At 37.7% G+C, this 24371-nt stretch overlaps 1 protein-coding gene across 1 annotated transcript in view; it reads right to left on the bottom strand.

Moving 5' to 3' along the window:
• Positions 1 to 24371, bottom strand: part of LOC117422850 (mucin-4-like) — an 85431-nt gene that overhangs the window by 48932 nt on the left and 12128 nt on the right. Inside the window, exons 43-115 of the mRNA XM_058990492.1 lie at positions 24091 to 24159; positions 23748 to 23816; positions 23575 to 23643; positions 23402 to 23473; positions 23056 to 23127; positions 22713 to 22781; positions 22370 to 22438; positions 22245 to 22265; positions 22024 to 22095; positions 21681 to 21749; positions 21338 to 21406; positions 21213 to 21233; positions 20992 to 21063; positions 20819 to 20887; positions 20646 to 20717; positions 20476 to 20544; positions 20133 to 20201; positions 19960 to 20028; positions 19790 to 19858; positions 19460 to 19531; positions 19115 to 19186; positions 15867 to 15935; positions 15356 to 15424; positions 15201 to 15269; positions 14909 to 14977; positions 14753 to 14821; positions 14577 to 14648; positions 14257 to 14325; positions 13746 to 13814; positions 13299 to 13367; positions 13143 to 13211; positions 12967 to 13038; positions 12647 to 12715; positions 12316 to 12387; positions 12143 to 12211; positions 11632 to 11700; positions 11186 to 11254; positions 11030 to 11098; positions 10854 to 10925; positions 10534 to 10602; positions 10023 to 10091; positions 9577 to 9645; positions 9421 to 9489; positions 9245 to 9316; positions 8925 to 8993; positions 8414 to 8482; positions 7967 to 8035; positions 7811 to 7879; positions 7635 to 7706; positions 7315 to 7383; positions 6984 to 7055; positions 6811 to 6879; positions 6300 to 6368; positions 5854 to 5922; positions 5698 to 5766; positions 5522 to 5593; positions 5202 to 5270; positions 4691 to 4759; positions 4244 to 4312; positions 4087 to 4155; positions 3911 to 3982; positions 3591 to 3659; positions 3080 to 3148; positions 2633 to 2701; positions 2477 to 2545; positions 2301 to 2372; positions 1981 to 2049; positions 1650 to 1721; positions 1474 to 1545; positions 1154 to 1222; positions 643 to 711; positions 196 to 264; positions 39 to 107 (exon numbers count right to left, since the gene is read on the bottom strand). Of these exons, the coding sequence (XP_058846475.1) occupies positions 39 to 107; positions 196 to 264; positions 643 to 711; positions 1154 to 1222; positions 1474 to 1545; positions 1650 to 1721; positions 1981 to 2049; positions 2301 to 2372; positions 2477 to 2545; positions 2633 to 2701; positions 3080 to 3148; positions 3591 to 3659; positions 3911 to 3982; positions 4087 to 4155; positions 4244 to 4312; positions 4691 to 4759; positions 5202 to 5270; positions 5522 to 5593; positions 5698 to 5766; positions 5854 to 5922; positions 6300 to 6368; positions 6811 to 6879; positions 6984 to 7055; positions 7315 to 7383; positions 7635 to 7706; positions 7811 to 7879; positions 7967 to 8035; positions 8414 to 8482; positions 8925 to 8993; positions 9245 to 9316; positions 9421 to 9489; positions 9577 to 9645; positions 10023 to 10091; positions 10534 to 10602; positions 10854 to 10925; positions 11030 to 11098; positions 11186 to 11254; positions 11632 to 11700; positions 12143 to 12211; positions 12316 to 12387; positions 12647 to 12715; positions 12967 to 13038; positions 13143 to 13211; positions 13299 to 13367; positions 13746 to 13814; positions 14257 to 14325; positions 14577 to 14648; positions 14753 to 14821; positions 14909 to 14977; positions 15201 to 15269; positions 15356 to 15424; positions 15867 to 15935; positions 19115 to 19186; positions 19460 to 19531; positions 19790 to 19858; positions 19960 to 20028; positions 20133 to 20201; positions 20476 to 20544; positions 20646 to 20717; positions 20819 to 20887; positions 20992 to 21063; positions 21213 to 21233; positions 21338 to 21406; positions 21681 to 21749; positions 22024 to 22095; positions 22245 to 22265; positions 22370 to 22438; positions 22713 to 22781; positions 23056 to 23127; positions 23402 to 23473; positions 23575 to 23643; positions 23748 to 23816; positions 24091 to 24159 (4998 nt within the window). The remainder of the gene's footprint in view (positions 1 to 38; positions 108 to 195; positions 265 to 642; positions 712 to 1153; positions 1223 to 1473; positions 1546 to 1649; positions 1722 to 1980; positions 2050 to 2300; positions 2373 to 2476; positions 2546 to 2632; positions 2702 to 3079; positions 3149 to 3590; positions 3660 to 3910; positions 3983 to 4086; positions 4156 to 4243; positions 4313 to 4690; positions 4760 to 5201; positions 5271 to 5521; positions 5594 to 5697; positions 5767 to 5853; positions 5923 to 6299; positions 6369 to 6810; positions 6880 to 6983; positions 7056 to 7314; positions 7384 to 7634; positions 7707 to 7810; positions 7880 to 7966; positions 8036 to 8413; positions 8483 to 8924; positions 8994 to 9244; positions 9317 to 9420; positions 9490 to 9576; positions 9646 to 10022; positions 10092 to 10533; positions 10603 to 10853; positions 10926 to 11029; positions 11099 to 11185; positions 11255 to 11631; positions 11701 to 12142; positions 12212 to 12315; positions 12388 to 12646; positions 12716 to 12966; positions 13039 to 13142; positions 13212 to 13298; positions 13368 to 13745; positions 13815 to 14256; positions 14326 to 14576; positions 14649 to 14752; positions 14822 to 14908; positions 14978 to 15200; positions 15270 to 15355; positions 15425 to 15866; positions 15936 to 19114; positions 19187 to 19459; positions 19532 to 19789; positions 19859 to 19959; positions 20029 to 20132; positions 20202 to 20475; positions 20545 to 20645; positions 20718 to 20818; positions 20888 to 20991; positions 21064 to 21212; positions 21234 to 21337; positions 21407 to 21680; positions 21750 to 22023; positions 22096 to 22244; positions 22266 to 22369; positions 22439 to 22712; positions 22782 to 23055; positions 23128 to 23401; positions 23474 to 23574; positions 23644 to 23747; positions 23817 to 24090; positions 24160 to 24371) is intronic.

Here is a 24371-nt window from a genome sequence, read left to right as displayed (position 1 = left end):
CTAGGGCTGTATTATTTTCCTCATTTCTAGTACTTTACCTGTTGTGGATGCTGTTGTTGGTGGTTCTGTATTGTCTGTTGTTGTTCCTGCTGTGGTTGTTGCCTCAGCTGCAATAAATCAATCAAATATTTCATATAAACTGGAATTTCAAAGCATTCAGCAAATGTGTTATTTGTTTTAATTATTTTTTCTTACCTGTTGTGAGTGCTTCTGTTGATGGCTCTGTGGTGTGAGGTGTGGTATCTTTTAGAGTTGTTGTCTCTGCTACAATACAACAAAAAGAGAAATATGAATTCCACTGTTTCTTTATTAATGATATTTTTTTTCTTTCTTTCTATTCTTTATATCATGTTGCTGGTGCTGCAGTGTGTGGTTCTCTTGTTGTTTCTGTGGCTGTTGCCTCAGCTTCCATAATATTCATTCAAAAATCTACTCCGAGGTTTATCTTTGTTTGATTTCTTTCTGTGTATCACGTCTGGTAATTTACCTGTTGTGGATGCTGCTGTTAATTGTTCTGTGGTGTGTGCTGTTGTGGCTTCTTTAGTGGTTGTTTCAACTGTAATACAATAAAATAAACAGTATGAATTGAGATGTTCATTTAATATTTGACATTTTAATTGTTTCACTTCTTTCTGTCATTACCTGTTGTGGATACTGCTGTTGATTCTGTGACAACTGGTAGTGCTGTTCCTTCTGTAGTTGTTGCCTCAACTACAATAACACACAAGCAAAATATGAATTAAAAATCTGATTTCCTAACATCTTCCAAGAGGTTTTCCTACCTTTTTTTAACTTTTCTTCCTCATGTCCAGTACTTTACCTGTTGTGGATGCTGCTGTTGCTGGTGCAGTGGTGTGTGCTGTTGTACCTTCTGGAATGGTTGTCTCAGCTGCAATAAAACAAAAAAAGCCAAATATGAATTCAAAGTTAGATCTACACAAATCCCTAGAGAGTTTGGTCTATGTTTACATTACTTTCCACATGAGTAGAGTATTACCTGTTGTGGATGCTGCTGTTGTTGGTGCAGTGGTGTGTGCTGTTGTACCTTCTGGAGTGGTTGTCTCAGCTGCAATAAAACAGAAAGGCCAATATGAATTCAAATTTAGATTTAATTTGATGCCATTTTCAGTGTTTCACATCTTTCTGTCATTACCTTTTGTGGATACCCCTGTTGATTCTGTAACAACTGTTAGTGCCGTTCCTTCTGTAGTGGTTGCTTCAGCTGCAACAAAAAACGACAAAATATTAGTTCAAAATCTAATTTACAAACAACAAAAGGGAGGCGTTTCTAGGGCTACTTTACCTGTTGTGGATGCTGCTGTTGATGGCTCTGTGGTGTGTGCTGTTGTTTTTCCTTCAGTAGTGGATGGCCCAGCTGCAACAAAAAAGGTGAAATATTTATTCAAAATTAGATTTGGAAAAATCTAGAGAGAGATTGGTCAATATTTCAGTTATTTTTTACATGAGTATTACCTGTTGTGGATGCTACTGTTGTTGATTCTATGACGATGTCTTGTGTTGTTCTTTCTGTTGTGGTTGCCTCAGCTGCAACAAAAAACGACAAAATATTAGTTCAAAATCTAATTTACAAACAACAAAAGAGAGGGGTGTCTAGTTCTGTATTATTTTCCTCATTTCTAGTACTTTACCTGTTGTGGATGGTGTTGTTGGTGGTTCTGAGGTGTTGGCTGTTGTTTTTCCTTCAGTAGTGGATGGTTCAGCTGTAAAAAAAAATGCTAAATATGAATTCAAAGTTAGATCTACACAAATCTCTAGAGAGTTTGGTCTATGTTTACATTATTTTCCACATGAGTAGAGTATTACCTGTTGTGGATGCTGCTGTTGTTGGTGCAGTGGTGTGTGCTGTTGTACCTTCTGGAGTGGTTGTCTCAGCTGCAATAAAACAGAAAGGCCAATATGAATTCAAATTTAGATTTAATTTGATGCCATTTTCAGTGTTTCACATCTTTCTGTCATTACCTTTTGTGGATACCCCTGTTGATTCTGTGACAACTGTTAGTGCCGTTCCTTCTGTAGTGGTTGCTTCAGCTGCAACAAAAAACGACAAAATATTAGTTCAAAATCTAATTTACAAACAACAAAAGGGAGGCGTTTCTAGGGCTACTTTACCTGTTGTGGATGCTGCTGTTGATGGCTCTGTGGTGTGTGCTGTTGTTTTTCCTTCAGTAGTGGATGGCCCAGCTGCAACAAAAAAGGTGAAATATTTATTCAAAATTAGATTTGGAAAAATCTAGAGAGAGATTGGTCAATATTTCAGTTATTTTTTACATGAGTATTACCTGTTGTGGATGCTACTGTTGTTGATTCTATGACGATGTCTTGTGTTGTTCTTTCTGTTGTGGTTGCCTCAGCTGCAACAAAAAATGACAAAATATTAGTTCAAAACCTAATTTACAAACAACTAAGGAGAGGCGTGTCTAGGGCTGTATTATTTTCCTCATTTCTAGTACTTTACCTGTTGTGGATGCTGTTGTTGGTGGTTCTGTATTGTCTGTTGTTGTTCCTGCTGTGGTTGTTGCCTCAGCTGCAATAAATCAATCAAATATTTCATATAAACTGGAATTTCAAAGCATTCAGCAAATGTGTTATTTGTTTTAATTATTTATCTTACCTGTTGTGAGTGCTTCTGTTGATGGCTCTGTGGTGTGAGGTGTGGTATCTTTTAGAGTTGTTGTCTCTGCTACAATACAACAAAAAGAGAAATATGAATTCCACTGTTTCTTTATTAATGATATTTTTTTTCTTTCTTTCTATTCTTTATATCATGTTGCTGGTGCTGCAGTGTGTGGTTCTCTTGTTGTTTCTGTGGCTGTTGCCTCAGCTTCCATAATATTCATTCAAAAATCTACTCCGAGGTTTGTCTTTGTTTGATTTCTTTCTGTGTATCACGTCTGGTAATTTACTTGTTGTGGATGCTGCTGTTAATTGTTCTGTGGTGTGTGCTGTTGTGGCTTCTTTAGCGGTTGTTTCAACTGTAATACAATAAAATAAACAATATGAATTGAGATGTTCATTTAATATTTGATATTTTAATTGTTTCACTTCTTTCTGTCATTACCTGTTGTGGATACTGCTGTTGATTCTGTGACAACTGGTAGTGCTGTTCCTTCTGTAGTTGTTGCCTCAGCTACAATAACACACAAGCAAAATATGAATTAAAAATCTGATTTCCTAACATCTTCCAAGAGGTTTTCCTACCTTTTTTTAACTTTTCTTCCTCATGTCCAGTACTTTACCTGTTGTGGATGCTGCTGTTGCTGGTGCAGTGGTGTGTGCTGTTGTACCTTCTGGAATGGTTGTCTCAGCTGCAATAAAACAAAAAAAGCCAAATATGAATTCAAAGTTAGATCTACACAAATCCCTAGAGAGTTTGGTCTATGTTTACATTACTTTCCACATGAGTAGAGTATTACCTGTTGTGGATGCTGCTGTTGTTGGTGCAGTGGTGTGTGCTGTTGTACCTTCTGGAGTGGTTGTCTCAGCTGCAATAAAACAGAAAGGCCAATATGAATTCAAATTTAGATTTAATTTGATGCCATTTTCAGTGTTTCACATCTTTCTGTCATTACCTTTTGTGGATACCCCTGTTGATTCTGTGACAACTGTTAGTGCCGTTCCTTCTGTAGTGGTTGCTTCAGCTGCAACAAAAAACGACAAAATATTAGTTCAAAATCTAATTTACAAACAACAAAAGGGAGGCGTTTCTAGGGCTACTTTACCTGTTGTGGATGCTGCTGTTGATGGCTCTGTGGTGTGTGCTGTTGTTTTTCCTTCAGTAGTGGATGGCCCAGCTGCAACAAAAAAGGTGAAATATTTATTCAAAATTAGATTTGGAAAAATCTAGAGAGAGATTGGTCAATATTTCAGTTATTTTTTACATGAGTATTACCTGTTGTGGATGCTACTGTTGTTGATTCTATGACGATGTCTTGTGTTGTTCTTTCTGTTGTGGTTGCCTCAGCTGCAACAAAAAATGACAAAATATTAGTTCAAAATCTAATTTACAAACAACTAAGGAGAGGCGTGTCTAGGGCTGTATTATTTTCCTCATTTCTAGTACTTTACCTGTTGTGGATGCTGTTGTTGGTGGTTCTGTATTGTCTGTTGTTGTTCCTGCTGTGGTTGTTGCCTCAGCTGCAATAAATCAATCAAATATTTCATATAAACTGGAATTTCAAAGCATTCAGCAAATGTGTTATTTGTTTTAATTATTTTTTCTTACCTGTTGTGAGTGCTTCTGTTGATGGCTCTGTGGTGTGAGGTGTGGTATCTTTTAGAGTTGTTGTCTCTGCTACAATACAACAAAAAGAGAAATATGAATTCCACTGTTTCTTTATTAATGATATTTTTTTTCTTTCTTTCTATTCTTTATATCATGTTGCTGGTGCTGCAGTGTGTGGTTCTCTTGTTGTTTCTGTGGCTGTTGCCTCAGCTTCCATAATATTCATTCAAAAATCTACTCCGAGGTTTGTCTTTGTTTGATTTCTTTCTGTGTATCACGTCTGGTAATTTACTTGTTGTGGATGCTGCTGTTAATTGTTCTGTGGTGTGTGCTGTTGTGGCTTCTTTAGCGGTTGTTTCAACTGTAATACAATAAAATAAACAATATGAATTGAGATGTTCATTTAATATTTGATATTTTAATTGTTTCACTTCTTTCTGTCATTACCTGTTGTGGATACTGCTGTTGATTCTGTGACAACTGGTAGTGCTGTTCCTTCTGTAGTTGTTGCCTCAGCTACAATAACACACAAGCAAAATATGAATTAAAAATCTGATTTCCTAACATCTTCCAAGAGGTTTTCCTACCTTTTTTTAACTTTTCTTCCTCATGTCCAGTACTTTACCTGTTGTGGATGCTGCTGTTGCTGGTGCAGTGGTGTGTGCTGTTGTACCTTCTGGAATGGTTGTCTCAGCTGCAATAAAACAAAAAAAGCCAAATATGAATTCAAAGTTAGATCTACACAAATCCCTAGAGAGTTTGGTCTATGTTTACATTACTTTCCACATGAGTAGAGTATTACCTGTTGTGGATGCTGCTGTTGTTGGTGCAGTGGTGTGTGCTGTTGTACCTTCTGGAGTGGTTGTCTCAGCTGCAATAAAACAGAAAGGCCAATATGAATTCAAATTTAGATTTAATTTGATGCCATTTTCAGTGTTTCACATCTTTCTGTCATTACCTTTTGTGGATACCCCTGTTGATTCTGTGACAACTGTTAGTGCCGTTCCTTCTGTAGTGGTTGCTTCAGCTGCAACAAAAAACGACAAAATATTAGTTCAAAATCTAATTTACAAACAACAAAAGGGAGGCGTTTCTAGGGCTACTTTACCTGTTGTGGATGCTGCTGTTGATGGCTCTGTGGTGTGTGCTGTTGTTTTTCCTTCAGTAGTGGATGGCCCAGCTGCAACAAAAAAGGTGAAATATTTATTCAAAATTAGATTTGGAAAAATCTAGAGAGAGATTGGTCAATATTTCAGTTATTTTTTACATGAGTATTACCTGTTGTGGATGCTACTGTTGTTGATTCTATGACGATGTCTTGTGTTGTTCTTTCTGTTGTGGTTGCCTCAGCTGCAACAAAAAATGACAAAATATTAGTTCAAAATCTAATTTACAAACAACTAAGGAGAGGCGTGTCTAGGGCTGTATTATTTTCCTCATTTCTAGTACTTTACCTGTTGTGGATGCTGTTGTTGGTGGTTCTGTATTGTCTGTTGTTGTTCCTGCTGTGGTTGTTGCCTCAGCTGCAATAAATCAATCAAATATTTCATATAAACTGGAATTTCAAAGCATTCAGCAAATGTGTTATTTGTTTTAATTATTTTTCTTACCTGTTGTGAGTGCTTCTGTTGATGGCTCTGTGGTGTGAGGTGTGGTATCTTTTAGAGTTGTTGTCTCTGCTACAATACAACAAAAAGAGAAATATGAATTCCACTGTTTCTTTATTAATGATATTTTTTTCTTTCTTTCTATTCTTTATATCATGTTGCTGGTGCTGCAGTGTGTGGTTCTCTTGTTGTTTCTGTGGCTGTTGCCTCAGCTTCCATAATATTCATTCAAAAATCTACTCCGAGGTTTGTCTTTGTTTGATTTCTTTCTGTGTATCACGTCTGGTAATTTACCTGTTGTGGATGCTGCTGTTAATTGTTCTGTGGTGTGTGCTGTTGTGGCTTCTTTAGTGGTTGTTTCAACTGTAATACAATAAAATAAACAGTATGAATTGAGATGTTCATTTAATATTTGACATTTTAATTGTTTCACTTCTTTCTGTCATTACCTGTTGTGGATACTGCTGTTGATTCTGTGACAATTGGTAGTGCTGTTCCTTCTGTAGTTGTTGCCTCAACTACAATAACACACAAGCAAAATATTAATTAAAAATCTGACTTCCTAACATCTTCCAAGAGGTTTTCCTACCTTTTTTTAACTTTTCTTCCTCATGTCCAGTACTTTACCTGTTGTGGATGCTGCTGTTGCTGGTGCAGTGGTGTGTGCTGTTGTACCTTCTGGAATGGTTGTCTCAGCTGCAATAAAACAAAAAAAGCCAAATATGAATTCAAAGTTAGATCTACACAAATCCCTAGAGAGTTTGGTCTATGTTTACATTATTTTCCACATGAGTAGAGTATTACCTGTTGTGGATGCTGCTGTTGTTGGTGCAGTGGTATGTGCTGTTGTACCTTCTGGAGTGGTTGTCTCAGCTGCAATAAAACAGAAAGGCCAATATGAATTCAAATTTAGATTTAATTTGATGCCATTTTCAATATTTCACTTCTTTCTGTCATTACCTGTTGTGGATACCGCTGTTGATTCTGTGACAACTGGTAGTGCTGTTCCTTCTGTACTGGTTGACTCAGCTGCAACAAAAAACAACAAAATATTAGTTCAAAATCTAATTTACAAACAACAAAAGAGAGGGGTGTCTAGGGCTGTATTATTTTCCTCATTTCTAGTACTTTACCTGTTGTGGATGGTGTTGTTGGTGGTTCTGAGGTGTTGGCTGTTGTTTTTCCTTCAGTAGTGGATGGTTCAGCTGTAAAAAAAAATGGTAAATATGAATTCAAAGTTAGATCTACACAAATCTCTAGAGAGTTTGGTCTATGTTTACATTATTTTCCACATGAGTAGAGTATTACCTGTTGTGGATGCTGCTGTTGTTGGTGCAGTGGTGTGTGCTGTTGTACCTTCTGGAGTGGTTGTCTCAGCTGCAATAAAACAGAAAGGCCAATATGAATTCAAATTTAGATTTAATTTGATGCCATTTTCAGTGTTTCACATCTTTCTGTCATTACCTTTTGTGGATACCCCTGTTGATTCTGTGACAACTGTTAGTGCCGTTCCTTCTGTAGTGGTTGCTTCAGCTGCAACAAAAAACGACAAAATATTAGTTCAAAATCTAATTTACAAACAACAAAAGGGAGGCGTTTCTAGGGCTACTTTACCTGTTGTGGATGCTGCTGTTGATGGCTCTGTGGTGTGTGCTGTTGTTTTTCCTTCAGTAGTGGATGGCCCAGCTGCAACAAAAAAGGTGAAATATTTATTCAAAATTAGATTTGGAAAAATCTAGAGAGAGATTGGTCAATATTTCAGTTATTTTTTACATGAGTATTACCTGTTGTGGATGCTACTGTTGTTGATTCTATGACGATGTCTTGTGTTGTTCTTTCTGTTGTGGTTGCCTCAGCTGCAACAAAAAATGACAAAATATTAGTTCAAAATCTAATTTACAAACAACTAAGGAGAGGCGTGTCTAGGGCTGTATTATTTTCCTCATTTCTAGTACTTTACCTGTTGTGGATGCTGTTGTTGGTGGTTCTGTATTGTCTGTTGTTGTTCCTGCTGTGGTTGTTGCCTCAGCTGCAATAAATCAATCAAATATTTCATATAAACTGGAATTTCAAAGCATTCAGCAAATGTGTTATTTGTTTTAATTATTTTTCTTACCTGTTGTGAGTGCTTCTGTTGATGGCTCTGTGGTGTGAGGTGTGGTATCTTTTAGAGTTGTTGTCTCTGCTACAATACAACAAAAAGAGAAATATGAATTCCACTGTTTCTTTATTAATGATATTTTTTTTCTTTCTTTCTATTCTTTATATCATGTTGCTGGTGCTGCAGTGTGTGGTTCTCTTGTTGTTTCTGTGGCTGTTGCCTCAGCTTCCATAATATTCATTCAAAAATCTACTCCGAGGTTTATCTTTGTTTGATTTCTTTCTGTGTATCACGTCTGGTAATTTACCTGTTGTGGATGCTGCTGTTAATTGTTCTGTGGTGTGTGCTGTTGTGGCTTCTTTAGTGGTTGTTTCAACTGTAATACAATAAAATAAACAGTATGAATTGAGATGTTCATTTAATATTTGACATTTTAATTGTTTCACTTCTTTCTGTCATTACCTGTTGTGGATACTGCTGTTGATTCTGTGACAATTGGTAGTGCTGTTCCTTCTGTAGTTGTTGCCTCAACTACAATAACACACAAGCAAAATATTAATTAAAAATCTGACTTCCTAACATCTTCCAAGAGGTTTTCCTACCTTTTTTTAACTTTTCTTCCTCATGTCCAGTACTTTACCTGTTGTGGATGCTGCTGTTGCTGGTGCAGTGGTGTGTGCTGTTGTACCTTCTGGAATGGTTGTCTCAGCTGCAATAAAACAAAAAAAGCCAAATATGAATTCAAAGTTAGATCTACACAAATCCCTAGAGAGTTTGGTCTATGTTTACATTATTTTCCACATGAGTAGAGTATTACCTGTTGTGGATGCTGCTGTTGTTGGTGCAGTGGTGTGTGCTGTTGTACCTTCTGGAGTGGTTGTCTCAGCTGCAATAAAACAGAAAGGCCAATATGAATTCAAATTTAGATTTAATTTGATGCCATTTTCAGTGTTTCACATCTTTCTGTCATTACCTTTTGTGGATACCCCTGTTGATTCTGTGACAACTGTTAGTGCCGTTCCTTCTGTAGTGGTTGCTTCAGCTGCAACAAAAAACGACAAAATATTAGTTCAAAATCTAATTTACAAACAACAAAAGGGAGGCGTTTCTAGGGCTACTTTACCTGTTGTGGATGCTGCTGTTGATGGCTCTGTGGTGTGTGCTGTTGTTTTTCCTTCAGTAGTGGATGGCCCAGCTGCAACAAAAAAGGTGAAATATTTATTCAAAATTAGATTTGGAAAAATCTAGAGAGAGATTGGTCAATATTTCAGTTATTTTTTACATGAGTATTACCTGTTGTGGATGCTACTGTTGTTGATTCTATGACGATGTCTTGTGTTGTTCTTTCTGTTGTGGTTGCCTCAGCTGCAACAAAAAATGACAAAATATTAGTTCAAAATCTAATTTACAAACAACTAAGGAGAGGCGTGTCTAGGGCTGTATTATTTTCCTCATTTCTAGTACTTTACCTGTTGTGGATGCTGTTGTTGGTGGTTCTGTATTGTCTGTTGTTGTTCCTGCTGTGGTTGTTGCCTCAGCTGCAATAAATCAATCAAATATTTCATATAAACTGGAATTTCAAAGCATTCAGCAAATGTGTTATTTGTTTTAATTATTTTTCTTACCTGTTGTGAGTGCTTCTGTTGATGGCTCTGTGGTGTGAGGTGTGGTATCTTTTAGAGTTGTTGTCTCTGCTACAATACAACAAAAAGAGAAATATGAATTCCACTGTTTCTTTATTAATGATATTTTTTTCTTTCTTTCTATTCTTTATATCATGTTGCTGGTGCTGCAGTGTGTGGTTCTCTTGTTGTTTCTGTGGCTGTTGCCTCAGCTTCCATAATATTCATTCAAAAATCTACTCCGAGGTTTGTCTTTGTTTGATTTCTTTCTGTGTATCACGTCTGGTAATTTACCTGTTGTGGATGCTGCTGTTAATTGTTCTGTGGTGTGTGCTGTTGTGGCTTCTTTAGTGGTTGTTTCAACTGTAATACAATAAAATAAACAGTATGAATTGAGATGTTCATTTAATATTTGACATTTTAATTGTTTCACTTCTTTCTGTCATTACCTGTTGTGGATACTGCTGTTGATTCTGTGACAATTGGTAGTGCTGTTCCTTCTGTAGTTGTTGCCTCAACTACAATAACACACAAGCAAAATATTAATTAAAAATCTGACTTCCTAACATCTTCCAAGAGGTTTTCCTACCTTTTTTTAACTTTTCTTCCTCATGTCCAGTACTTTACCTGTTGTGGATGCTGCTGTTGCTGGTGCAGTGGTGTGTGCTGTTGTACCTTCTGGAATGGTTGTCTCAGCTGCAATAAAACAAAAAAAGCCAAATATGAATTCAAAGTTAGATCTACACAAATCCCTAGAGAGTTTGGTCTATGTTTACATTATTTTCCACATGAGTAGAGTATTACCTGTTGTGGATGCTGCTGTTGTTGGTGCAGTGGTGTGTGCTGTTGTACCTTCTGGAGTGGTTGTCTCAGCTGCAATAAAACAGAAAGGCCAATATGAATTCAAATTTAGATTTAATTTGATGCCATTTTCAGTGTTTCACATCTTTCTGTCATTACCTTTTGTGGATACCCCTGTTGATTCTGTGACAACTGTTAGTGCCGTTCCTTCTGTAGTGGTTGCTTCAGCTGCAACAAAAAACGACAAAATATTAGTTCAAAATCTAATTTACAAACAACAAAAGGGAGGCGTTTCTAGGGCTACTTTACCTGTTGTGGATGCTGCTGTTGATGGCTCTGTGGTGTGTGCTGTTGTTTTTCCTTCAGTAGTGGATGGCCCAGCTGCAACAAAAAAGGTGAAATATTTATTCAAAATTAGATTTGGAAAAATCTAGAGAGAGATTGGTCAATATTTCAGTTATTTTTTACATGAGTATTACCTGTTGTGGATGCTACTGTTGTTGATTCTATGACGATGTCTTGTGTTGTTCTTTCTGTTGTGGTTGCCTCAGCTGCAACAAAAAATGACAAAATATTAGTTCAAAATCTAATTTACAAACAACTAAGGAGAGGCGTGTCTAGGGCTGTATTATTTTCCTCATTTCTAGTACTTTACCTGTTGTGGATGCTGTTGTTGGTGGTTCTGTATTGTCTGTTGTTGTTCCTGCTGTGGTTGTTGCCTCAGCTGCAATAAATCAATCAAATATTTCATATAAACTGGAATTTCAAAGCATTCAGCAAATGTGTTATTTGTTTTAATTATTTTTCTTACCTGTTGTGAGTGCTTCTGTTGATGGCTCTGTGGTGTGAGGTGTGGTATCTTTTAGAGTTGTTGTCTCTGCTACAATACAACAAAAAGAGAAATATGAATTCCACTGTTTCTTTATTAATGATATTTTTTTCTTTCTTTCTATTCTTTATATCATGTTGCTGGTGCTGCAGTGTGTGGTTCTCTTGTTGTTTCTGTGGCTGTTGCCTCAGCTTCCATAATATTCATTCAAAAATCTACTCCGAGGTTTGTCTTTGTTTGATTTCTTTCTGTGTATCACGTCTGGTAATTTACCTGTTGTGGATGCTGCTGTTAATTGTTCTGTGGTGTGTGCTGTTGTGGCTTCTTTAGTGGTTGTTTCAACTGTAATACAATAAAATAAACAGTATGAATTGAGATGTTCATTTAATATTTGACATTTTAATTGTTTCACTTCTTTCTGTCATTACCTGTTGTGGATACTGCTGTTGATTCTGTGACAATTGGTAGTGCTGTTCCTTCTGTAGTTGTTGCCTCAACTACAATAACACACAAGCAAAATATTAATTAAAAATCTGACTTCCTAACATCTTCCAAGAGGTTTTCCTACCTTTTTTTAACTTTTCTTCCTCATGTCCAGTACTTTACCTGTTGTGGATGCTGCTGTTGCTGGTGCAGTGGTGTGTGCTGTTGTACCTTCTGGAATGGTTGTCTCAGCTGCAATAAAACAAAAAAAGCCAAATATGAATTCAAAGTTAGATCTACACAAATCCCTAGAGAGTTTGGTCTATGTTTACATTATTTTCCACATGAGTAGAGTATTACCTGTTGTGGATGCTGCTGTTGTTGGTGCAGTGGTATGTGCTGTTGTACCTTCTGGAGTGGTTGTCTCAGCTGCAATAAAACAGAAAGGCCAATATGAATTCAAATTTAGATTTAATTTGATGCCATTTTCAATATTTCACTTCTTTCTGTCATTACCTGTTGTGGATACCGCTGTTGATTCTGTGACAACTGGTAGTGCTGTTCCTTCTGTACTGGTTGACTCAGCTGCAACAAAAAACAACAAAATATTAGTTCAAAATCTAATTTACAAACAACAAAAGAGAGGGGTGTCTAGGGCTGTATTATTTTCCTCATTTCTAGTACTTTACCTGTTGTGGATGGTGTTGTTGGTGGTTCTGAGGTGTTGGCTGTTGTTTTTCCTTCAGTAGTGGATGGTTCAGCTGTAAAAAAAAATGGTAAATATGAATTCAAAGTTAGATCTACACAAATCTCTAGAGAGTTTGGTCTATGTTTACATTATTTTCCACATGAGTAGAGTATTACCTGTTGTGGATGCTGCTGTTGTTGGTGCAGTGGTGTGTGCTGTTGTACCTTCTGGAGTGGTTGTCTCAGCTGCAATAAAACAGAAAGGCCAATATGAATTCAAATTTAGATTTAATTTGATGCCATTTTCAGTGTTTCACATCTTTCTGTCATTACCTTTTGTGGATACCCCTGTTGATTCTGTGACAACTGTTAGTGCCGTTCCTTCTGTAGTGGTTGCTTCAGCTGCAACAAAAAACGACAAAATATTAGTTCAAAATCTAATTTACAAACAACAAAAGGGAGGCGTTTCTAGGGCTACTTTACCTGTTGTGGATGCTGCTGTTGATGGCTCTGTGGTGTGTGCTGTTGTTTTTCCTTCAGTAGTGGATGGCCCAGCTGCAACAAAAAAGGTGAAATATTTATTCAAAATTAGATTTGGAAAAATCTAGAGAGAGATTGGTCAATATTTCAGTTATTTTTTACATGAGTATTACCTGTTGTGGATGCTACTGTTGTTGATTCTATGACGATGTCTTGTGTTGTTCTTTCTGTTGTGGTTGCCTCAGCTGCAACAAAAAATGACAAAATATTAGTTCAAAATCTAATTTACAAACAACTAAGGAGAGGCGTGTCTAGGGCTGTATTATTTTCCTCATTTCTAGTACTTTACCTGTTGTGGATGCTGTTGTTGGTGGTTCTGTATTGTCTGTTGTTGTTCCTGCTGTGGTTGTTGCCTCAGCTGCAATAAATCAATCAAATATTTCATATAAACTGGAATTTCAAAGCATTCAGCAAATGTGTTATTTGTTTTAATTATTTTTCTTACCTGTTGTGAGTGCTTCTGTTGATGGCTCTGTGGTGTGAGGTGTGGTATCTTTTAGAGTTGTTGTCTCTGCTACAATACAACAAAAAGAGAAATATGAATTCCACTGTTTCTTTATTAATGATATTTTTTTTCTTTCTTTCTATTCTTTATATCATGTTGCTGGTGCTGCAGTGTGTGGTTCTCTTGTTGTTTCTGTGGCTGTTGCCTCAGCTTCCATAATATTCATTCAAAAATCTACTCCGAGGTTTATCTTTGTTTGATTTCTTTCTGTGTATCACGTCTGGTAATTTACCTGTTGTGGATGCTGCTGTTAATTGTTCTGTGGTGTGTGCTGTTGTGGCTTCTTTAGTGGTTGTTTCAACTGTAATACAATAAAATAAACAGTATGAATTGAGATGTTCATTTAATATTTGACATTTTAATTGTTTCACTTCTTTCTGTCATTACCTGTTGTGGATACTGCTGTTGATTCTGTGACAATTGGTAGTGCTGTTCCTTCTGTAGTTGTTGCCTCAACTACAATAACACACAAGCAAAATATTAATTAAAAATCTGACTTCCTAACATCTTCCAAGAGGTTTTCCTACCTTTTTTTAACTTTTCTTCCTCATGTCCAGTACTTTACCTGTTGTGGATGCTGCTGTTGCTGGTGCAGTGGTGTGTGCTGTTGTACCTTCTGGAATGGTTGTCTCAGCTGCAATAAAACAAAAAAAGCCAAATATGAATTCAAAGTTAGATCTACACAAATCCCTAGAGAGTTTGGTCTATGTTTACATTATTTTCCACATGAGTAGAGTATTACCTGTTGTGGATGCTGCTGTTGTTGGTGCAGTGGTGTGTGCTGTTGTACCTTCTGGAGTGGTTGTCTCAGCTGCAATAAAACAGAAAGGCCAATATGAATTCAAATTTAGATTTAATTTGATGCCATTTTCAGTGTTTCACATCTTTCTGTCATTACCTTTTGTGGATACCCCTGTTGATTCTGTGACAACTGTTAGTGCCGTTCCTTCTGTAGTGGTTGCTTCAGCTGCAACAAAAAACGACAAAATATTAGTTCAAAATCTAATTTACAAACAACAAAAGGGAGGCGTTTCTAGGGCTACTTTACCTGTTGTGGATGCTGCTGTTGATGGCTCTGTGGTGTGTGCTGTTGTTTTTCCTTCAGTAGTGGATGGCCCAGCTGCAACAAAAAAGGTGAAATATTTATTCAAAATTAGATTTGGAAAAATCTAGAGAGAGATTGGTCAATATTTCAGTTATTTTTTACATGAGTATTACCTGTTGTGGATGCTACTGTTGTTGATTCTATGACGATGTCTTGTGTTGTTCTTTCTGTTGTGGTTGCCTCAGCTGCAACAAAAAATGACAAAATATTAGTTCAAAATCTAATTTACAAACAACTAAGGAGAGGCGTGTCTAGGGCTGTATTATTTTCCTCATTTCTAGTACTTTACCTGTTGTGGATGCTGTTGTTGGTGGTTCTGTATTGTCTGTTGTTGTTCCTGCTGTGGTTGTTGCCTCAGCTGCAATAAATCAATCAAATATTTTATATAAACTGGAATTTCAAAGCATTCAGCAAATGTGTTATTTGTTTTAATTATTTTTCTTACCTGTTGTGAGTGCTTCTGTTGATGGCTCTGTGGTGTGAGGTGTGGTATCTTTTAGAGTTGTTGTCTCTGCTACAATACAACAAAAAGAGAAATATGAATTCCACTGTTTCTTTATTAATGATATTTTTTTTCTTTCTTTCACTTATTTATATCATGTTGCTGGTGCTGCAGTGTGTGGTTCTGTTGTTGTTTCTGTGGCTGTTGCCTCAGCTTCCATAATATTCAATCAAAAATCTACTCCGAGGTTTATCTTTGTTTGATTTCTTTCTGTGTATCACATCTGGTAATTTACCTGTTGTGGATGCTGCTGTTAATTGTTCTGTGATGTGTGCTGTTGTGGCTTCTTTAGTGGTTGTTTCAACTGTAATACAATAAAATAAACAATAAGAATTGAGATGTTCATTTAATATTTGACATTTTAATTGTTTCACTTCTTTCTGTCATTACCTGTTGTGGATACTGCTGTTGATTCTGTGACAACTGGTACTGCTTCTCCTTCTGTAGTTGTTGCCTCAACTACAATAACACACCAGCAAAAAATTAATAAAAAATCTGATTTCCTAACATCTTCTCAGAGGTTTTTCTACCTTTTTTTAACTTCACTTCCTCATGTCCAGTACTTTACCTGTTGTGGATGCTGCTGTTGCTGGTGCAGTGGTGTATGCTGTTGTACCTTCTGGAGTGGTTGTCTCAGCTGCAATAAAACAAAAAAAGCTAAATATGAATTCAAAGTTAGATCTACACAAATCTCTAGAGAGTTTGGTCTATGTTTACATTATTTTCCACATGAGTAGAGTATTACCTGTTGTGGATGCTGCTGTTGTCGGTGCAGTGGTGTGTGCTGTTGTACCTTCTGGAGTGGTTGTCTCAGCTACAATAAAACAGAAAGGCCAATATGAATTCAAATTTAGATTTAATTTGATGCCATTTTCAATATTTCACTTCTTTCTGTCATTACCTGTTGTGGATACTGCTGTTGATTCTGTGACACCTGGTAGCGCTGTTCCTTCTGTAGTGGTTGCCTCAGCTGCAACAAAAAACAACAAAATATTAATTCAAAATCTAATTTACAAACAACAAAAGAGAGGCATGTCTATGTGTGGCAGATTGTCCCGCCCCTATACATATATATTTATTATTATTTGTATTTTTGTTTGCGGCGCAGATCAAAGCGCCGCGTATTTGTTGTTGTTTTTATAATTTAAAAACCTTGTGAGGATGCGTGGCTGATCAGCTACTGATTATTTAACTAGCTGACAGTCACGCATCCTTACTAAACTCGTGCATCTTTCTGTCATTACCTTTTGTGGATACCCCTGTTGATTCTGTGACAACTGTTAGTGCCGAGGGGTAAAAAGATAATTAACAGCTAGTTAACCCCTCGGCCAGAATATAAGAACCTGCAGCTGTCCGTGCTCGGGGGGAGAGTGTACAGAGGAGAGTACGGGGAGCGGAGAGAGCAAGGAGAGAGAAAACACATTTAAAAACAACTGCTAAGTATCGTGCCGGTGCTAAAACCAGCACTCTTATTTGTTTGATTACACCGTGTAACAAATTTTTATTTTTTTTTTGTTCCTGGGTAGTAAGTGTTATTTCCTAATTGCTTATGCCTCAAAAGTATAGAAAATGGCTATTATTCCCCACAAACTTTGCTTTTGTGACCAGGACAGTGATATTTTGAAATTTACCTATTTTCCAGAGCATTCCAGATAGATTCAGTGCTGAGTAAACTTGGAGTAACTTCTAGAACTTTCTAGAACTTTCCAGTAATATAAATAGTAGTATAAATACAGGGGCCTTAAGCCCACCAGTTCAGTTTAGTTCCAGCTGCCTAAGTGGATACATATCTGCATTTTTCTGAGATGGCATCAAGAGGCTGCAAGCATCCGGCAGACTCATTTTGCTATGTCTGCGGCCAATTTATCAAGACAAGAGCGAAAAAGTACTCCGTGGAAGCATCTGCTAAGATGTGTGAGGCCTACAAGGCATATTTCGGCATGCCTGACGGAGATCAAGACAAACCCTGGGCACCTCATTTCACCAGCGAGCACTGCAAAAAAAACTCTGGAAGGTAAGATGGACAATTGTTGCTCGGAATTTTATGTTATAAAATTTGTTAAAATTTTTAAAATTGTAAAAGTTTTTAATTTTAAAATGTTTTACAATTTTCAGTGTTATTGAAAAAATATATCATATATGAAAAATGTTGCCAGAATCTCTTACACATTAGTCATGGGTGAAATAAATGTATTTTTGTAGGATGGTACAGAGGGAAAAAGAGAGCCATGAAGTTCGCTATCCCAAGAATTTGGCGGGAACCCACTGACCACTCAAGCAACTGCTACTTCTGCATGGTGGACCCTTCCAAACATCGGACTGGCAAGAATGCACCTGCTATCACGTATCCGGACCTTCCTTCATCCATCGCCCCGGTGCCGCACTGCCATGAGCTCCCTGTACCCACTCCTCCGGAGAGAGAGCGGCCGTCTTTAGAAGAGAGCAGCAAGTCAGAGAGCGAGTAAGACGTTGTAGATCCAGATAACAATTTCAGAGGTGGAGCTGAGGAGAGAAACCCATACTACCCCAACCAAAAAGACCTCAACGACTTGATTAGAGATCTTGGTCTCACCAAGTCCAATGCCGAGCTTTTAACGTCTAGGCTCAAGCAGTGGAACTTGTTGGATGAAAGTGTGCAAGTCGCAGATCAGAGGAAGCGTCACCAACCTTTTTCCAGCTTCTTCACCCGTCAAGATGGGCTCTGCTTCTGCCATAATGTGACCAGTCTGTTCGAGGCAATCGGAATCGCCTGTAACCAGAATGAGTGGCGCCTCTTCATTGACAGCTCATCCAGGAGCCTCAAAGCCATGCTGCTCCATAATGGTAACAAGTACCCGTCTCTTCCCCTGGCTCACTTGGTGCACCTCAAAGAGGATTACAACAGCATCAAGACCTTGCTGGACGCCTTGAAGTATGAGTACGGCTGGGAGGTCATAGGAGACTTCAAAATGGTGGCATTCCTGATGGGTCTCCAAGGCGGTTTTACCAAGTTTCCCTGCTATCTTTGCCTTTGGGACAGCAGGGACACCAAGGCGCACTACCACAGGCAGGACTGGCCACAGCGGACCGAGTTCTCTGTGGGGAGGAACAACGTCAAGTGGGAGCCACTGGTGGACCCCCGGAAGGTGCTGATGCCACCACTGCACATCAAATTGGGCCTTATGAAACAAATTTGTCAGAGCTCTAGATAAGGAGTCGGCAGCCTTCAAGTACCTTCAAGACTTCTTCCCTAAGCTGTCTGAGGCAAAGGTCAAAGCCGGTGTCTTCATCGGACCACAGATAAAGAAGATCCTGGAGTGCAATGAATTCCCCAAGAAGCTCACTAGTAAGGAGAAAGCGGCTTGGAACAGCTTTGTCGCAGTGGTTCGGGGCTTCCTGGGCAATCACAAGGCCGAAAACTATGTGGAGCTGCATGAGACTCTGGTGAAGAACTACGGCACAATGGGCTGTAGGATGTCCCTCAAAGTCCATATCCTTGATGCTCATCTTGATAAATTCAAGGAGAATATGGGAGCGTACTCGGAGGAGCAAGGCGAGCGCTTCCACCAGGATATACTGGACTTTGAACGCCGCTACCAGGACAGTATAACGAGAACATGATGGGAGACTACATTTGGGGGCTGATTCGTGAAAGTGATTTACAGTATAATCGTAAATCTCGAAAAACTACTCACTTCTAAATCTTTTGTAGTCATTTTTGTATTACTTTAGTATAAATACATGTTAATTTGGATTCATATGTTGTTTTTTTCTGACTTTATGTGAACGAAAAGACACAAATTCGCCCGTTTTCTCATTGGAAATAGGTAAATTTCAAAATATTACTGTCCTGGTCACAAAAGCAAAGTTTGTGGGGAATAATAGCCATTTTCTATATTTTTGAGGCATAAGCAATTAGGAAATAATACTTACTACCTAGGAACAAAAATTGTGTTACATAGTGTTATTTATTTGGCCAACGTGCCCTTTGGTTTTGTTGTTTGTTTAAATCTTTTATAAATACACTGAGCTCAGTTGCGTTCAGCTTCACCCGCCCATCCATTGTTTTGTTTCTGGTACTTCCTGGTCCATGACGTCACCACACAGGACACTCCACAGCTGCCCGACCACACTAGGGCTGTATTATTTTCCTCATTTCTAGTACTTTACCTGTTGTGGATGCTGTTGGTGGTGGATCTGTGGTGTTGGCTGTTGTTTTTCCTGCAGTAGTGGATGGTTCAGCTGTAATAAAAAATGCCAAATATGAATTCAAAGTTAGATCTACACAAATCTATAGAGTTTGGTCTATGTTTACATTATTTTCAACATGAGTAGAGTATTACCTGTTGTAGATGCTGCTGTTGTTGGTGCAGTGGTGTGTGCTGTTGTACCTTCTGGAGTGGTTGTCTTGGCTGCAACAAAAAACGACAAAATATTAGTTCAAATCTAATTGACAAACAACAAAAGAGAGGCATGTCTAGGGCTGTATTATTTTTCTCATTTCTAGTACTTTACCTGTTGTGGATGCTGTTGTTGGTGGTTCTGTGGTGTTGGCTGTTGTTTTTCCTTCAGTAGTGGATGGTTCAGCTGTAATAAAAAATGCCAAATATGAATTCAAAGTTAGATCTACACAAATCTGTAGAGAGTTTGGTCTATGTTTACATTATTTTCCACATGATTAGAGTATTACCTGTGGTAGATGCTGCTGTTGCTGGTGAAGTGGTGTGTGCTGTTGAACCTTCTGCAACAAAAAACGACAAAATATTAGTTCAAAATCTAATTTACAAACAACAAAAGAGAGGCATGTCTAGGGCTGTATTATTTTCCTCATTTCTAGTACTTTACCTGTTGTGGATGCTGTTGTTGTTGGATCTGTGGTGTTGGCTGTTTTTCCTGCAGTAGAGGATGGTTCAGCTGTAATAAAAAATGCCAAATATGAATTGAAAGTTAGATCTACACAAATCTCTAGAGTTTGGTCTATGTATACATTATTTTCCACATGAGTAGAGAATTACCTGTTGTAGATGCTGCTGTTGTTGGTGAAGTCGTGTGTGCTGTTGTACCTACTGGAGTGGTTGTCTTGGCTGCAACAAAAAACGACAAAATATTAGTTCAAAATCTAATTTACAAACAACAAAAGAGAGGCGTGTCTAGGGCTGTTTTATTTTCCTCATTTCTAGTACTTTACCTGTTGTGGATGCTGTTGTTGGTGGATCTGTGGTGTTGGCTGTTTTTCCTGCAGTTGTGGATGGTTCAGCTGTAATAAAAAATGCCAAATATGAATTGAAAGTTAGATCTACACAAATCTCTAGAGTTTGGTCTATGTATACATTATTTTCCACATGAGTAGAGTATTACCTGTTGTAGATGCTGCTGTTGTTTGTGCAGTGGCGGGTGCTGTTGTACCTTCTGGAGTGGTTGCCTCGGCTGCAACAAAAAACGACAAAATATTAGTTCAAAATCTAATTTACAAACAACAAAAGACAGGTGTGTCTAGGGCTGTATTATTTTCCTCATTTCTAGTACTTTACCTGTTGTGGATGCTGTTGTTGGTGGTTCTGTGGTGTTGGCTGTTTTTCCTGCAGTAGTGGATGGTTCAGCTATAATAAAAAATGCCAAATATGAATTCAAAGTCAGAGCTACACAAATCTCTAGAGTTTGGTCTATGTATACATTATTTTCAACATGAGTAGAGTATTACCTGTTGTAGATGCTGCTGTTGGTGGTTCTGTGGTGTTGGCTGTTGTTTTTCCTTCAGTAGTGGATGGTTCAGCTGTAATAAAAAATGCCAAATATGAATTCAAAGTTAGATCTACACAAATCTCTAGAGTTTGGTCTATGTATACATTATTTTCAACATGAGTAGAGTATTACCTGTTGTAGATGCTGCTGTTGTTGATGCAGTGGTCGGTGCTGTTGTACCTTCTGCAGTGGTTGTCTTGGCTGCAACAAAAAATGACAAAATATTAGTTCAAAATCTAATTTACAAACAACAAAAGAGAGGCATGTCTAGGGCTGTATTATTTTCCTCATTTCTAGTACTTTACCTGTTGTGGATGCTGTTGTTGGTGGTTCTGTGGTGTTGGCTGTTGTTTTTCCTTCAGTAGTGGATGGTTCAGCTGTAATAAAAAATGCCAAATATGAATTCAAAGTTAGATCTACACAAATCTCTAGAGTTTGGTCTATGTATACATTATTTTCAACATGAGTAGAGTATTACCTGTTGTAGATGCTGCTGTTGTTGGTGCAGTGGTAGGTGCTGTTGTACCTTCTGCAGTGGTTGTCTTGGCTGCAACAAAAAACGAGAAAATATTAGTTCAAAATCTTATTTACAAACAACAAAAGAGAGGCATGTCTAGGGCTGTATTATTTTCCTCATTTCTAGTACTTTACCTGTTGTGGATGCTGTTGATGGTGGTTCTGTGGTGTTGGCTGTTTTTCCTTCAGTAGTGGATGGTTCAGCTGTAATAAAAAAAGCCAAATATGAATTCAAAGTTAGATCTACACAAATCTCTAGAGTTTGGTCTATGTATACATTATTTTCAACATGAGTAGAGTATTACCTGTTGTAGATGCTGCTGTTGTTGGTGCAGTGGTGTGTGCTGTTGTACCTTCTGGAGTGGTTGTCTTGGCTGCAACAAAAAACGACAAAATATTAGTTCAAAATCTAATTTACAAACAACAAAAGAGAGGCGTGTCTAGGGCTGTATTATTTTCCTCATTTCTAGTACTTTACCTGTTGTGGATGCTGTTGTTGGTGGATCTGTGGTGTTGGCTGTTTTTCCTGCAGTAGTGGATGGTTCAGCTGTAATAAAAAATGCCAAATATGAATTCAAAGTTAGATCTACACAAATCTCTAGAGTTTGGTCTATGTATACATTATTTTCCACATGAGTAGAGTATTACCTGTTGTAGATGCTGCTGTTGTTGGTGCAGTGGCGGGTGCTGTTGTACCTTCTGGAGTGGTTGTCTTGGCTGCAACAAAAAACGACAAAATATTAGTTCAAAATCTAATTTACAAACAACAAAAGAGAGGCATGTCTAGGGCTGTATTATTTTCCTCATTTCTAGTACTTTACCTGTTGTGGATGCTGTTGTTGGTGGTTCTGTGGTGTTGGCTGTTGTTTTTCCTTCAGTAGTGGATGGTTCAGCTGTAATAAAAAATGCCAAATATGAATTCAAAGTTAGATCTACACAAATCTCTAGAGTTTGGTCTATGTATACATTATTTTCAACATGAGTAGAGTATTACCTGTTGTAGATGCTGCTGTTGTTGGTGCAGTGGTAGGTGCTGTTGTACCTTCTGCAGTGGTTGTCTTGGCTGCAACAAAAAACGAGAAAATATTAGTTCAAAATCTTATTTACAAACAACAAAAGAGAGGCATGTCTAGGGCTGTATTATTTTCCTCATTTCTAGTACTTTACCTGTTGTGGATGCTGTTGATGGTGGTTCTGTGGTGTTGGCTGTTTTTCCTTCAGTAGTGGATGGTTCAGCTGTAATAAAAAAAGCCAAATATGAATTCAAAGTTAGATCTACACAAATCTCTAGAGTTTGGTCTATGTATACATTATTTTCAACATGAGTAGAGTATTACCTGTTGTAGATGCTGCTGTTGTTGGTGCAGTGGTGTGTGCTGTTGTACCTTCTGGAGTGGTTGTCTTGGCTGCAACAAAAAACGACAAAATATTAGTTCAAAATCTAATTTACAAACAACAAAAGAGAGGCGTGTCTAGGGCTGTATTATTTTCCTCATTTCTAGTACTTTACCTGTTGTGGATGCTGTTGTTGGTGGATCTGTGGTGTTGGCTGTTTTTCCTGCAGTAGTGGATGGTTCAGCTGTAATAAAAAATGCCAAATATGAATTCAAAGTTAGATCTACACAAATCTCTAGAGTTTGGTCTATGTATACATTATTTTCCACATGAGTAGAGTATTACCTGTTGTAGATGCTGCTGTTGTTGGTGCAGTGGCGGGTGCTGTTGTACCTTCTGGAGTGGTTGTCTTGGCTGCAACAAAAAACGACAAAATATTAGTTCAAAATCTAATTTACAAACAAGAAAAGACAGGCATGTCTAGGGCTGTATTATTTTCCTCATTTCTAGTACTTTACCTGTTGTGGATGCTGTTGTTGGTGGTTCTGTGGTGTTGGCTGTTGTTTTTCCTGCAGTAGTGGATGGTTCAGCTGTAATAAAAAATGCCAAATATGAATTCAAAGTTAGATCTACACAAATCTCTAGAGTTTGGTCTATGTATACATTATTTTCAACATGAGTAGAGTATTACCTGTTGTAGATGCTGCTGTTGTTGATGCAGTGGTCGGTGCTGTTGTACCTTCTGGAGTGGTTGTCTTGGCTGCAACAAAAAACGACAAAATATTAGTTCAAAATCTAATTTTCAAACAAGAAAAGACAGGCATGTCTAGGGCTGTATTATTTTCCTCATTTCTAGTACTTTACCTGTTGTGGATGCTGTTGTTTGTGGTTCTGTGGTGTTGGCTGTTGTTTTTCCTGCAGTAGTGGATGGTTCAGCTGTAATAAAAAATGCCAAATATGAATTCAAAGTTAGATCTACACAAATCTCTAGAGTTTGGTCTATGTATACATTATTTTCAACATGAGTAGAGTATTACCTGTTGTAGATGCTGCTGTTGTTGATGCAGTGGTCGGTGCTGTTGTACCTTCTGCAGTGGTTGTCTTGGCTGCAACAAAAAACGACAAAATATTAGTTCAAAATCTAATTTACAAACAACAAAAGAGAGGCGTGTGTAGGGCTGTATTATTTTCCTCATTTCTAGTACTTTACCTGTTGTGGATGCTGTTGATGGTGGTTCTGTGGTGTTGGCTGTTTTTCCTTCAGTAGTGGATGGTTCAGCTGTAATAAAAAATGCCAAATATGAATTCAAAGTTAGATCTACACAAATCTCTAGAGTTTGGTCTATGTATACATTATTTTCAACATGAGTAGAGTATTACCTGTTGTAGATGCTGCTGTTGTTGGTGCAGTGGTGTGTGCTTTTGTACCTTCTGGAGTGGTTGTCTTGGCTGCAACAAAAAACGACAAAATATTAGTTCAAAATCTAATTTACAAACAACAAAAGAGAGGCGTGTCTAGGGCTGTATTATTTTCCTCATTTCTAGTACTTTACCTGTTGTGGATGCTGTTGTTGGTGGATCTGTGGTGTTGGCTGTTTTTCCTGCAGTAGAGGATGGTTCAGCTGTAATAAAAAATGCCAAATATGAATTGAAAGTTAGATCTACACAAATCTCTAGAGTTTGGTCTATGTATACATTATTTTCCACATGAGTAGAGTATTACCTGTTGTAGATGCTGCTGTTGTTGGTGCAGTGGCGGGTGCTGTTGTACCTACAGGAGTGGTTGTCTTGGCTGCAACAAAAAACGACAAAATATTAGTTCAAAATCTAATTT

The sequence above is a fragment of the Acipenser ruthenus genome, chromosome 17 (genome assembly GCF_902713425.1).
Source record: "Acipenser ruthenus chromosome 17, fAciRut3.2 maternal haplotype, whole genome shotgun sequence".
Taxonomy (NCBI): Eukaryota; Metazoa; Chordata; class Actinopteri; order Acipenseriformes; family Acipenseridae; genus Acipenser; species Acipenser ruthenus.
This window is presented reverse-complemented; position numbering and strand designations above follow the sequence as displayed.